The sequence below is a fragment of the Elgaria multicarinata genome, chromosome 9 (genome assembly GCF_023053635.1).
Source record: "Elgaria multicarinata webbii isolate HBS135686 ecotype San Diego chromosome 9, rElgMul1.1.pri, whole genome shotgun sequence".
NCBI lineage: Eukaryota > Metazoa > Chordata > Lepidosauria > Squamata > Anguidae > Elgaria > Elgaria multicarinata.
This window is the reverse complement of record NC_086179.1, coordinates 12,138,419-12,153,236: the sequence shown is the minus strand read 5'-3', so window position 1 is coordinate 12,153,236 and position 14,818 is coordinate 12,138,419. Positions and strand designations below refer to the sequence as shown.

Sequence of the window (14,818 nt, the reverse complement as noted above, 5' to 3'; positions counted from 1 at the left end):
GGCATTGCATGTTGCTTGGTGTTCCAATTGGGATGACTCACCCAATGATTGGAAGAGCAGCTCCTACCAGTGCTGCTGGCCAAGTCCTTTCCTCCAGGCAAAGAGAGAGAGAGACAGAGCTCTATGCCCCTCTCTGCATGGAGAAAAGCATAATGGGTTAGAGGGCTGGATTGGATGTTGGGGAAGGCTTTGGGCCTCACCCCCTGAAATAATCTGGTCTAGAGGGGCAACTCAGCTGTCAACTCAGCCAGGGATTGCTTTACCTGTACGCCACCATCCCCATTGAGGAAAGCACTGTGGAGGCCAAGCAGTGCCTGCTGTTATCTCTAATCTGTGATTGAAGATAACATTGGGATTCCGCCAAGGAGGACTCTGTGATGGCTCCACAAGCCAGATGGGGAACCTCTGCAGGCTAGAGGTTCCCCTTCCCTGATCTAGTGCCCTCCAGATGTTTTAAACTACAACTCCCTTGAGGCCCAGCCAGTATGGCCAATGGTCAGGCATGCTGGGAGTTGCAGTCCAAACACGTGGAAGCCACCATCTTGGAGAAGCCTGATGTAGCTCAATATTGTCTCCTCTGCTGGCAGTGGCTGACCAGGGTTCAAGCAGGATTTTTCCCGAGGCCTTCCTGGAGATGCCCAAGATTCAACCTGGGTCTTTTTGCATGCAAAGTATGTCCTCCAGCATTGAGCGAAAGCCCTTCCTCATCACTCAGATCCAGTGGTGGGTTCACCAGCACCTCGTCTAATTTTGGCTTTGAGTAACGATGGGGGAGAGATTCGTTTGGTTCACATTCGAATGCAAATTTACCTAGTTTGGCACTTTTGAACCAATACACAAACTGAAACTCAGCTATCGATTGGCCTCATTTCTCCCAATTTTGCAATGGAATTCTCTGATTGAAATGTTCGTGCAAAATGCCTTATGTTGGAGGGACGTGAGCACAAAAGTGCATGTAAATAACATTTCAAAAATTCTTTGCATTAGGCCAGTTGCTGGCAAGAAACTGTGTATTTGGGGCTAACTAGCATAGAAAAATGCATATATCAGGAGAAATGCCCACAAAAATGCATGCGAATTTTCATGCAAGGTCTTTAAAAATTGTCAAAATTTGGGATGAATTGAACACAAGGTTGGAAAAATAAGAAATCCGAAACTGACAGATTTGTCCATTTCAAGTCCGGGATTCGAACTCCAGCGTGTCTGGTCAAATCCATTGGGATCATGTAGTCCACACAGTCTCTTATTTCACAAAATGCAGCTGCTGAGATATTTTGATGTGTTGATAATTGTAGACCCTTCAATGATGGTAGGGGTTCTGGTGGTGATTTAGGGTGCAATCCTATGCATGTTTAGACGGGGGGAAAGCTTTTTTTCCCATCTAAACATGGACTTTTTTTTCTACCTAAAGCCCTTAATTTTTTTTGAACATTAATACTTTTATTAATTTTCCACATAAACAGAACACATAAGGAAAGGTAAAACAGCAATGCAAACTATACAAACAACATCACAACATAAACAACTACTAAAATGGTTACAAATACATAAGGCTATATTCCTTTTAAAGCGATCTTCATGTCAGACGGCAAGTATCCTATTTCTAGTTTACCAGGTCCGGATTTCATAAGAGCAAGCAAGTATATTTATCAAATGCAAGAGTACCAGTTATATATAAAATCCACATACAAATAAATCATCCTTTTGCAGTTCTTTTATATATTCAATAAAAGGTTTCCAGTCCATTATATATGAAGCTATTGTTCTTTCTTTTACTAACGCCGTTAATTTCGCCATCTCCGCCAATTCCAACTGATTGTGCCCTTAATTAATTAATTACATTTCGATACCACCCAATAGCTGAAGCTCTCTGGGTGGTTCACAACAATTAAAACTGTAACTGTACAGTTTACATCACAATGTGATGAAGCATAATTAAAAAGTTTAAAACTACGGTGTGAAATGAAAAATAAGAGACAAAATAAAACCTAACAGCAGTGCAAAGGTTTAAAATGCAATAATGTATTCAAAAACAACAGAAACTGAAAGTCTAAAATATAAGAAGGTATTGACCTGGTGTTGAGAAGGACATAATGTAGTCATCAACCAGGGTGCCAAAACAGAAAAGGCCCTATTTTTAGTAGCCACCCACATCACTTCCTTTGGTTGCGGCTGCCAGAGTAGGGCCTCTGAAGGTGATCTTAGGGTCTGGGAAAGTATATATGGGAGGAGACAATCCTTTGAGTAACTTTGCCCAGATCTTAATTGTTATATCAAGCCTATTAGCCTGAGTTAATAATGGACAAATCTGTCCATTTCATTTTCTCATTTTTCTAGTCTTCAATTCAGTTTGGCTTGTAGTTTGAGAATTCCTCCAGTCTTAAATTTGGTTCATGTCAAACTTTGAGATCTTTTTTTAAAAAAAATTCACATGAAAATTCATAAGCATTTTTGTGCACATTTCCAAAATGCATGCGTTTTTGTATGTATTTTGCCTAATATACAGATTTTCTGCAAGCGATTGTCCTAATACAATGCATTTTTGGATGTTATTTCCCCCAATATCGGCATATTGGCAGGCATTTTTGGATTGGACGACGCCGTTGCAAAATTCAGAGGAGTGTATAATTCAGAAGACGACTGAGTTTCAGTTTGCAGAGGGGCTTGAAAGTGCAAACTTTTACCACTCTGTATTTTACCGCTCCTTAATTTGTACTGGAACTCGACCTGTTTTAATGCTATATCTTACTGCTGTTTTTTAACGTGGTGTTTTTAATGTTGCAGTTTAATATTGTGAACCGCTGAGAGATTTTATTATGATCAGCGGTATATAATTAATATATATATATATATATATATATATATATATATATATATATATTTGCCACAAAAAAAGAAATAATAAATTAAGGGAGGGAAGTCCACATTTAAAGTGAGAACTGAATCTCCCCTGTCTTTGGTCATGGGGTCCTTTATTTCCATCCCTGAAGGGTTTGAGGATTTAACTTAGGTAGCTTTAACTTAGTGCATCCAGTGTTAACAAAAGCAGAACCTATGTGTTTATCAGCCACTTGCAAAAGTCTGACTACAGAGGAAGTCAGTGCTGATGGTGTGGGGGTGAGGGTGGCAGCTTTCAGGGCTTTGCACAGGAAAGAAACTGCTTGGCGCGCACGCACACATCTGGCTTGAGAAATGAAAAGAACCTGCGAATGTAGAAATACAGAAGCGCACCAGGAGCTGACAGTTTCCGGAAAGAGCGGGGATGTGTGTTTTGGTTCCATCGGTGAGAAGTCCACAGAGAGCTTCAGAAGGAGCCGCTGGAAGCATATATTTTTTTGACCTGGCGCTGTTCCCTCAGGTTAAGGATCGGGAGGTCGACTTTCACGCAGCCTGCGAGGAAGCAAGTACTTTGCAAAAGAAGCTAGAAGATAGCGTCGCCGAGCGAGGAAACCTCCAGGGTATAAACCTAAATTTAGCACAAACGTGCCAGCTGCTGGAACTGAAAGTTAAAGAACACAGCAGTAAGTATCGCAGGTGCTTTTGTTATTTCTCTCCTGTACAAGATAGCCTGTCCCTGAGTTGGGACAGCTGGCGTGCGTTCTTTTTCATAGAATCATAGAATCATAGAATTAGCAGAGTTGGAAGGGGCCTACAAGGCCATCGAGTCCAACCCCCTGCTCAATGCAGGAATCCACCCTAAAGCATCCCTGACAGGTGGTTGTCCAGCTGCCTCTTGAAGGCCTCTAGTGTGGGAGACGCCACAATCTCACCAGGCAACTGATTCCATTGTCGTACTGCTCTAACAGTCAGGAAGGTTTTCCTGATGTCCAGCCGGAATCTGGCTTCCTTTAACTTGAGCCCGTTATTCCGTGTCCTGCACTCTGGGAGGATCGAGAAGAGATCCTGGCCCTCCTCTGTGTGACAACCTTTCAAGTATTTGAAGTGTGCTATCATGTCTCCCCTCAATCTTCTCTTCTCCAGGCTAAACATGCCCAGTTCTTTCAGTCTCTCTTCATAGGGCTTTGTTTCCAGACCTCTGATCATCCTGGTTGCCCTCCTCTGAACACGCTCCAGCTTGTCTGCATCCTTCTTGAATTGTGGAGCCCAGAACTGTCTGAATTTAAAATTGTAGCTGCCCTTCACCCATTTCCAGGTAGCAACTTCACAGAGGATAAAGCTATCCCTTTCCCCTAGGAACAGGAGCCTCTGAAGACCAATTCCTGGGGATCAAAAGTGGGGAAGGGCTACTGCCTTTCATGTCTTGTTTGGGGCTCCCCAGAGGCAGCTGGGAAATGGAATGCTAAGAACCTAAGAAGAGGCAGCCATGTTGGATCAGCCCAAAGGCCTCCTAGTCCAGGGTTTGGTTTCCTCAGTGGCCAACCAGCTGCCTGTGGAAAACCCACAAGAAAGGCACGATAGTTGGATCTGTAAGTATCCAGCAATTTGTGGTAAGAAGGTGCTACTCCTTCGTCAAAATATTCAATTTTTACAACATTTGGTAATCTTCCAAGTTCTTTCAGTTTCACTAGATTTTCTGATAGTGTCTTGTACCCAGCACTCCGTTATTTTGGGTTAAGATTTTCAGCTGGACAGATGAGGTCACTCTGTAATTGGCACAAACAGCATTTATTCCAGTCTAACCCAGAAGGAACTACTTCTGTGGAGGCGAGTTTAAGTTTCTTCCGCATAGCCATCACATCAGTTCACCTGAATAAACAATAAAAAGACTTGTTACTTTTGAAAAATTTAAGCTATCTTAAACAGCAGTAGATGACTAAAATGTTTGATTAGTGAAGAGTTTTTAAAGCAGCGGTTCTCAACCTGTGGGTCGGGACCCCTTTGGGGGACGAACGACCCTTTCACAGGGGTTGCCTAAGACCATTGGAAAACACATATTTCTGATGGTCTTCGGAAACTGTATTGACTGAACTATGTCATGTATCATCTTTTGCATTATTAAAGCTATTGTTATGTATTATTTTTATTAGCAAACCATCCCATGACAATGGATTGTGTAGAGAAGAACGAAAATAATTTTATGTTTGGGGGTCACCACAACATGAGGAACTGTATTAAAGGGTCGCGGCATTAGGAAGGTTGAGAACTACTGTTTTAAAGAATAAAATAAATAAATAAAAATATTCTTTTTTAATTAGTGCAATCAAAAATAGTTTGTTGAGCAAATTTATTAAAATACCTACTTTAAAATAGTACCATTGAATTTTTTTTGACCAAAACATTATAAAAGACACCTCAACTGCTTATCTATGCCATTTTTAAGATAGAGTCCGCCATTTCGAAAGATGGCCACCATTTTGATTTCTAATTGATTTTTTTTGGGGGGGGGGTCTCTATCTTAAATGACTTTTATAGGCCTAAAGTAAACGTGAGCAAAGTAGCACCTTCTTACCACAAATTGCTGGACCTTAATGGTTTTTTTATGCGAGCAGCCCCACTATGAATGCAGTAGCTTCTTCACATCCCCCAACAACTGGTGTGTATAGGCGTACTTCCTCCACTACTAGAGGTAGCATTTAACCACCAGAACTAGTAGCCAACACTGAACTAGACAGCTGTCTCCTGGGAGCAGGTAGTGCACTGGGAGTGACTTGAAAGATCTAATCATGCCCCAGAGGGAATCTACACGTAGTACTGAAGGCGCTTGCGTGCGCCTCCAGTGCGCCGTCAAAACGATGGTGTAGACTGCGAAAGAGCAGACGGAGGAAGAGACGGAGGAGGCGGCAGCTGGTGAATCGGCCTCATCCTTGCCGCCGCCTCCCCACCAGCCTCCTGCTGCCGGGCTAAGAGCCACCCGGGTCAGAGAGCTCGGCTTCCGCTTCCGCTGAGCTCTCCGACCTGGGTGGCTCTTACCCCGGCAGCAGGAGGCCGGCGCCACCGCCTCCTCCTCCTCCTCCCCGCCGGCCTCCTGCTGCCGGGGTAAGAGCCACCCGGGTCGGAGAGCTTGGCTTCCGCTTCTGCCGAGCTCCCCGACCTGGGTGGCTCTTAGCCCGGCAGCAGGAGGCCGGCGGGGAGGCGGCGGTGGCAAGGATGCGGCCAGTTCCCCAGCTGCCTCCTCCTCCGTCTCTTCCTCCATCTGTTCTTTCACAGTCTACACCATCATTTTGACGGTGCACTGGAGGCGCACGCAAGCGCCTTCAGTACGACGTGTAGATTTGGCCCCAGTGTAGAGACAAGACAGACAATAACCGGCCCCTCCTTCATGCGCCCATCAGATTGCTTTGGCGTTGTCTCATTACACTGATTCATGCAGAGGGGCAACAGCCAGATTCCTTGTGGATGGGTACTTGGGACTCTAACTTTGTTGGTTTAATTATTCTCTTACAGTATACAAGGAATTCACGTGGCGTACACCTTTGGGGAACTAGTGGCTCAAATGCAGTTTTGTGGGAGGTGGCGACATTTTTTTGTGCTTTCGTTTCACATTGTCCAAATGTGTGTGTTTTGTAAAACATTCCCTCCTACCTCTAGGACAGTTTGCTGCGGCCTTCCTGGCACAATGTTAATAAAATAGCACCATCTCTTTGGGCACTTATTCCAAATCTCAGTCTCAAGTCCAAACTTGCCTGTTCTTGGGTTTTATTTATTTATTTATTTATTTATTTATTTATTTATTTATTTATTTCATTTTTATACAGCCCAATAGCCAAGATTCTCTGGGCAGTTCACAATTAAACTATAAAATGCAGCAAATCAGAACATAATAATAATAAAAAAAAGCATTTAAAAGTTAAAAAAAACCCTATATAAAACCAAAATAAACCCAGTAGCAGTTACAGCCCTGGGAAACCAAGTGTGAAAAGATGTGTTTTCAGAAGGCGTTTACATTTTCCACCTCCCAAACTGCACGAGGGAGGTTTTTCCAGATGGTGGGTGCCGCTACAGAGAAGGCCCTCCATCAAGATTCTTCATGGCAACATTCTGTTCGTTTCAGAATGACCAGCAAAACCACCTGTGAAGATCGTAAATGTTGAGTTGGTGTCTATAAGGGAAGGTGGTCTGCTAGGTATCCTGGTCCCAAGTTGCTTAGGGCTTTATAGGATAATAACATAACCTTATACATTGCTCAGTAGCTAACAGGCAGCCAGTGTGTTGACATGAAAGTAGTCTTTTGGTAGGGGAGGAAATTCTCCCAAACACTACCAGTGACAGGGCCGGCCGGAGTCAAAGGTCAGTACGGTTGGACACCCAACACCAGCAGCCTCCTGATGAGTTCTCTGGACTTGCATCTCCTCTTCACCATTGCAACCTGCTTGTTCATCCTCCTAATGTTCAACAGTGGTCAGGTGAAAGAGGAGCAAGAGACACCCATATCGGTTTGTTCCTTGGCTCTCTGCCAGGCAAACAAGCAGGTGGTAGCAGTAATGAGCAGCAGAAGTTGGCAATAATGCTGGTAAGAACATAGACTCACTGAAGGAGGGCCCCCCACTGAGGGTCTTTTCCCCAAGTGCCCTCCAAAACCTGGAATGTTGGCCTTCCCCCCCCCTCCCCGCAGTTGATCCCTGCCATGGCTCCCCAGTTCTGTCGTTGCTTTGGCAAGGTTTCCAGCTCCAGCCAATTGGGGATCATACCTTGAATGGCATCATGTCGTGTATCAACAGTTGGATTTGATACAGCTTCCTGGACCTCTTCTATGCATGGTCCTACCTGACCAGGAATGTGAGGGTAGATGAAACCTACAGAGGACAATGCTTCCTGGACGGGCTTTTGCTTTTTTGTCACTTCTGCAGCAAATCCTGTCCCCCAAGTTGTGCCTCTTGACGATGATGGAATTGTTTGTGGAAGAGCAATCTTAGGTTTTGTAGGGATTACCAGTTTTGCATGGGTTGGATAGACTCTGGCCTTACTTTAACTAAGGAAGACAAACTCTTCTGCAATTTGGACAACTTGTGATCAATGCTGTCAATGTCTTGTTTCTTAGCTGCTCTTGACTCACTCAGAGGGAAGTATTTTAATGGGCTGTTGTGCGGAGTTCTTTGTCAGGTACGTTATCCATTTTAATCGTTAAAGAAAATTAGTCTTTCCCCCAATATGTTAAGTGGCTCTCTGGAGATACGGAATAACCAAGCAGCATTTACACTGCAGATTTGAACGGGTTTAACAAACCTTCCTTCTTCTCCCCAAAGAACATTGGGAAATATATTTCTGGAGTTAGACTAGGCATGTCCTAGAGAATTCTGAGCACTGTCAAACTACAATTCCCAGGATTCCTTCAAGGAAGCCATGATGCTTAAATTGGTATAATTTAATTGGTATATATTTTACATATATTACACTTGCCTTATACGAAAGGCACTGGGCCTCGTAGCTCAGTGTTGTATACTCTACATTGATTGACAGTGGATTTTCAGGGTCTAGTAAGCCTCGTGTGGTGCAGAGCAGTAAAGCAGCAGTTTCTGCAGCTGAAACTCTCCCCACGGCCTGAGTTCGATCCCAGCGGAAGCTGGTTACAGGCAGCCAGCTCGGGTTGACTCAGCCTTCCATCCTCCCGAGGTCGGTAAAATGAGTGCCCAGTTAGCTGGGGGAAAGGTAATAACGGCTGGGGAAGGCAACGGCAAACCACCCCGCTATAAGGCCTGCCAAGAAAACGTCAGCGAAAGCTGGCATCCCTCCAAGAGTCAGTAATGACTCAGTGCTTGCACGAGAGGTTCCTTTCAGGGTCTAACAGGGGGTCTATTCCAGCCTGGAGATGTCAGGGATTAGGGATAGGCGAATCCATCAGCTGAATCTTATTGAGGTTTTCATTTTTCTACCGCCAAGGTAATTCCAGCATGGGTTTCAATTGCATTAGGAACCTCTCCCTTCCTCCACCGAATAGAAACTCAGGTGTATTTTTGTGCACATTTTTCTAAATGTGATCATTATATCTATAGATTAAATTTACAAATTTTCCCATTGAGAAAAGCAGTTTTGTATGCATTTTTCAAACGTGTGCATTCTTTGTGCACACACTTCAAATATATCCATTTTGGGGTGTGCATTTTTTTCCTCCAAAACTCACTGCAAGCCTTGAAAAATGTATGGATTGCATTAGCAATATCCATTCTGTTATGTATTCAGTCTTGGCAGGTGTGAATTGTGTATTCTTGTATTAAAAAAAAGTGAATTCAATAAATTTCTCACCCATCCCTACCAGGGATTGAACCCGGAACCATGTGATCTACCAATGAGCTACTGCTTCTCCCATATGGGAATTGGTGTCTTTCTCCTCCTTGTTCCATGCAGTAGCACTTAACATTTATTTATTTATGAAATGTATATACTACTTTCTAATGAAATGATCAAAGCACTAAGCATCTCATATAACAATACAGTAGGGTAAAGCTTATTACTTGAGATCTATCAGACCGATTTTGCTCATTATTATTTTAAATTGAAACTTGAGCAGTGTCTATGTGCAGAAAATTTTGAAGGTTTGAAAAAGTTCAAAACTCGAGCTTTAACAGCAATTAATTTCCTCTGTGCCAAACAATCAGGGCAGCTCCTCCACCAGTGGGATGACAGACAGCCCTGCTCAGCCAATTAGTGTGGAATTGAAGGCGGGCTCTGAGTGCTGCTGCACAGCTAGGCTGTTGCTACCAGCAAGTGGGGAGGGGAGAGAGACAGAGGCAGCCAATTGGGGTGCACAAGGGAGTGGGAGCGGTTGCACCGCATTCAAATTTCAGAGGGGGGATTCACTGTTCATGAGCTATATTTGCATTATTCATGAGCCCCTCTGTGGTGAGGGGTCTGAGGGGCAAAAGAGTGGGAGAGAAGCAGGACTACTAGCGTCCATGGCGACACAGGCTTTACACAAGTAATAATAATAATAAAAACAATATAATAAAAATAATCAGTGTTCAACAATAAAACTGGAACTATACCGGCTGGGTCACAGGAAAGCCTGCATGAAAAGGTAGGTGTGGTGTTACCCACATTTCTATTCCCTTAGGTATGTCTGTGTGAGTATGTCTAGAGAGTGCAGAATGTTGGACTGAGTGGGTGTGGCTTGTGATGCTGTGGAAAGGGGGAGGAGTCTATATATGGGGGAGCAGAGTGGTCTGAGGTGTTCGGTTGGCGGTTGGGTTTGGGGGGTAGATGTGTTTAGCTGAGGGATTTCTTGTCAGGAGTTGTGTGAGGAGTGAGTGAAAATAAGATCACAGGGACTAAGGATTGTTATTATTAGATTTGTTTCTACCAGTATTCTTAAGAATAGTCAGGAGTTGAATAGAATTTTAAGGGACTAAGAACTGTAAACAACAATAAACATTTTCTTTATTTTGCTACCATAAAACCATGTGTCAGTTTGGTTGTGTCTCCTGCTCTATTGGTTCTTAAATAAACCCATTACATTAAGCCTTCAGCCTGCTATATTCACAGAAAAGCCTTTTCCAAAACTCCTTACCTTTTCCCTCTGCTATAAGGGAAAGGTTATACTTTTTTTTTTACCCTTCCTCAGATACTTAAGTGGTGGTGCTTAGCCTGAGGGAGGTGTGCGCATCAAAGCCTTGGGTGTGAGGTGGTGGTGTCGCAGTAGGCATTGAGTCTTACCTCCCCATTGGGATTGGACCTCTGGCTAATTTCTGTGGGGAGCACGTTCCACAACATAGGCGCTACAATGCTAAGGCAGCAATCCTATGCATGTTTAGACAGGAAAATGTCCTACAATCCCCAGCTTTCCCCATCCAGCATGGCTGGCTAGAAAATGCTGGGACTTCTAGTGCATTTCCCCCCTTGTCTAAATATGCATAGGATTGCAGCCTAAATGTCTCACTATTACACCTGAGGTGAACATCAGGAGCATAAGACATTATCAGTTGTGGTCCTGCTGAGGATCACAAAGTTTGGGCAGAGGCATTTAGGGTAAGGCAATCTCTACATTTAGCACTTCCAAAATACCACTTGTTTTTGCCTGTAATGCTAGGACCAATTGACCAGACTACTAATTTGCAGTTAAATTTAAAACAGAGCTGTGTAGATTGTGACTGGAGGCCTTTGTCCAGCTCAAATGGAAATGAAGAGATAAGAACGGGAGAGAAGGTAAGTACAGAGAAGGTCAGCACAGACAAGTTTGGACTCTTTTTCACCCAAGAAAATGTATGTTGTAGGAGAAATGGAACCGGAACAAGCAACTTCCTCTTATTTGAATTGCATTAGTTGCACTTGCCGTCACGACGTCCCTTGGGTGAGATGGTAAATTACTGAACATTTATGTAGAAAGCTGTTTGGGCTGTAAGCATTTGGCTCATTGATGGACAGTTGAAGGTTGCTTCCACCCTAGGGCCCTTTAGTACTGTTGAGGTGTTGATCTTCTGCAGTTAACCAGAACTGGCATTAAAGCAAAGGTTCTACCCAACAATGTACTGCTATATCAGCATTCCCTAACCTGGTGCTTTCCACCACTCCCAGCATGACCATTGGATAAAATCTTACAATTTTGGGTTATGACGGCAATCCCATGCATAGTTCAATGGGAGTAAACTCCATTGAACCCAGTGATGCTTCTGACTGCAGAGGTAGAACTTGTAAAACACATTAAGCTTTAACTAGACATGTCTGTTTTGGGGAAATCTGGGCATTTGGGGGCTCATTGGATTTTCGTAGCACACCCCGTCTTGGCTTACATTTGTAAGCTGAGCTGTAGGTTTCTTCCCAAAATCTGGGAACTTTTTCAGTTGTTTTTTTTAAATTGCTAAAATAGCAATTTGCAGAAATTGCAGTTGTAATTTGGGTTATTTGCGCAAATTTCAGCCACAATATCTGTAATTTGCACAAATTACAGCTGCAATTTTCACAAATTACTCAAAATATCTACACACATCCAAAATTCAACTGTTAGGTTTTAGTTTAAGAATGTAAACAGCACTTGCAAAAACAAAAAAGTGTTCGCTTTGAAACTGCTAGCATGAAATAAGAACCTGTGAAACAATGAAACCAGTGAAGGTATCCAGCCTCACTGTGCTTATTTTCCTCTCACTTCCTCTATGCAAATTTGTCACCAACTATAGTAAATCTTGAAAGCCTCATTATCCCCTCATTCACTTGCCAGATCAAGGAGAGTCCATCAGTTAGGCTGTTTTTTCGGCATATGACATCCCTGCTCCTGTTCTGAAAAAAGTCTAGGACAAGGTCTCCCCTCTATTCCTCCTCTACTACACATCTGGTTATGAAAAAGTCCCCCTCTCCACTTTCTCCACACCACACATGATATTATAAACCTCTATGACTCCCTTTGCTTACCTCTTTCCTAAACTAAGTAGCCCCAAATGGTTTAACCTTTTCTCTTAGGGGAGATGCTTCATCCCTGCTCCTTCCTTACAGAACTTTCCCATTCCCTTGAGAGAAATGGGAACATCACAACACCCCATTCTAAGACTAGTGATGCTTTTGAATTAATGCCCTATTATTTAAATATAGGTGAAGATGGCACACAGTTCTGAAAATCAGTTCTGTAGCCCTATACTTGATTGGTTAGTGGTGACAAGAGGTCTATAAGTGTATAACTACACCAAGTTCCAAGGGGACAGACTGTATGATTCAGTTCCTTTTCTCTGATTAGGAAACTTGCTACTATCAACGATTTGGAGTCCAAGAGAGCTGTCCTCTTGGCTCATCTAGGGGACCCAACTTAAGATGCTGGATCTCACAATATGCTTCACTACTAGGTAAGACTGAAGTATATGATGTCTCTTTTGAAATGGTTCAGTTCAGCAGCAGGGATGGTGCAGGCTGAATCAGTCCCCAGTTAGCCTATGAAAGAGATTTGCACAAATTTTGAGAGATTTGCACGAATCTCCCGTTCAATTGTAGCTCGATTTGCGCAAGCTCCCCATTTGTGCAAAGTGAGCAGCGAGCAGCAATTACAAATGGGAATTGAGCACGAGACGGGCAGTGAGACAATGTTTATAGAATCCTACCTATCTCAAATGTTGCTTTTTTGTACATCCATACTAAAAACTACCTGTTCTGCTCAACGGCCTTGTTCTGTGGGATTCTAGGAAACACTGAGCATCGTCACATGGGGGGAAATCGTGTTCCTTTACCGTCACTTCTCTGCCCCCACGTTTGTCCCTCATTACTTCCTCTTCTGCCCGGAGGGGAAAGAGGAAGTAAACAAAGACCATGTGGTCCATTCAGGGGTTATTTTAATTTCACCACTTTTCCTGCACACAGCAGGGGATCATGGCACGTTTCGTTTTTTTAAAAAAAGGTCAGATTAAAAGGAGTCTATTTTGTGACAGAAAAACAAGCGGGAAGAATGGGAGGCATGCAGGAAGTGGACATCGTTGTCTAAAGGACATGACCACATCCGCAAGTGGGCAATATGGAGTGTGCGCAGAAACACTCATCTAATGAACCTCATGGTTACATCTTGTAGATTTTCTTCCGGCCATAATACTGCTGCTTGCTGCTTTCCGTGTTTTTGACAGATGCGCTGGCCCTTGACTCTCTCCAGTTGATTCAGAGAAGGTCCGTGCCCAGGGCCCCTGGAAATACTAGAACTTCATCTACTTTGGAGGAGCCACATCTGAGGAATGGATCCCTCTTGGATATGATGTTGGAGGAGCACAGGTTAAGATGAATGGCCAGATTTTTAAAGCACTGGCTTCATGGGCAAGAGAAAATAATGGTCTCTTTTCTGCATGGAGGCTACATGCGAATCATGTTCCCTCTCTCCTCTGCCCACCCACCCTGCCCTCCAGAGATGAACTGCATTTCCAATACTTTCCCATTTGCTCCTCAGAGTTCTTCTCCTCCTGCAGTTCTTTGCAAACAAATAAGAAATAACCTACAACTTCTTCAAGGCTTTTCTTGATGCTTTTGCCAGTGCAAAACATGGTAGCTGGCTTGCTAGAACTCACTGCCCCCCTTCAGAAGACACCTTAAACCATGGCTTTATCCATGGTGGTTAAGCCAGAAAGCCAGGCCATGTTCAGAAAACACCTTAAACCATGGCTTTATCCATGGTGGTTAAGCCAGAAAGCCAGGCCGTGTTCAGAAGACACCTTAAACCATGGCTTTATCCATGGTGGTTAAGCCAGAAAGCCAGGCCATGTTCAGAAGACACCTTAAACCATGGCTTTATCCATGGTGGTTAAGCCAGAAAGCCAGGCCATGTTCAGAAGACACCATGGCGTTAACTACAGTGAATAAAGCAAAAAGCCTTATTCACCATGGTTAAAGGTGTCTTCTGAACACGGCCTGAATTTATGGATTAACCAACATGTTTAAAGCCATGGTTTAAGGTGTCTTCTGAACAGACCCATTGTAACAATGCCACAGTGTCTGCACTAGCTTCTTAATTGCATTCCAGGAGGAATCTTCAAGGTGCAGGATTTGGTCTCTGAAGACCTTGTAGGCTCATTTCTTTGTTATGGCATCCGAAAATGGAAGGCTGCCTGGCTGTTTTCTGCTCCGGACTGCAGCCATTTCCCTAACGCTGCCTCCTGCGTTGCAGCTGGTGAACTGTTCACCTATGTAAATGCTGTAGATAAAAATATCCCCCGTTGTCTTGCTTTAAGGGAAAGGATGGTGAAATGTAATGCTTTGGCTGCCACATGCAAATAAACCTTTCTGCCGTCAGGTGCAGTAACCGCTCTGTGGGTAACCAGACTGATGCAGACGTTGCTTCAGGCACAAGGATGGAGGCAGACTTTACCAAGGTTAGTTCTCTTTACCTGTTTTACAGCACAGCCTCTCTGGAGGAAAACTACCTGGAGCGATGGCACTTTGGGTTAGCTACACCTTGTTGGCCAGGCGGAGAGAGCTTTGCTTCCTCTTGAGCTGTGGCAGAGACACCTCCTGCGAATTTGGTCAATGG

General features: G+C 43.7%; 1 protein-coding gene across 1 annotated transcript in view; it reads left to right on the top strand.

Annotated features, from left to right (window-relative positions):
* The window catches only part of IRAG2 (inositol 1,4,5-triphosphate receptor associated 2), a 74,405-nt gene that overhangs the window by 34,383 nt on the left and 25,204 nt on the right, over positions 1-14,818 (top strand). The window contains exons 17-22 of the mRNA XM_063134517.1: positions 3,359-3,521; positions 7,940-8,001; positions 10,966-11,037; positions 12,557-12,662; positions 13,428-13,569; positions 14,582-14,660. Of these exons, the coding sequence (XP_062990587.1) occupies positions 3,359-3,521; positions 7,940-8,001; positions 10,966-11,037; positions 12,557-12,662; positions 13,428-13,569; positions 14,582-14,660 (624 nt within the window). The remainder of the gene's footprint in view (positions 1-3,358; positions 3,522-7,939; positions 8,002-10,965; positions 11,038-12,556; positions 12,663-13,427; positions 13,570-14,581; positions 14,661-14,818) is intronic.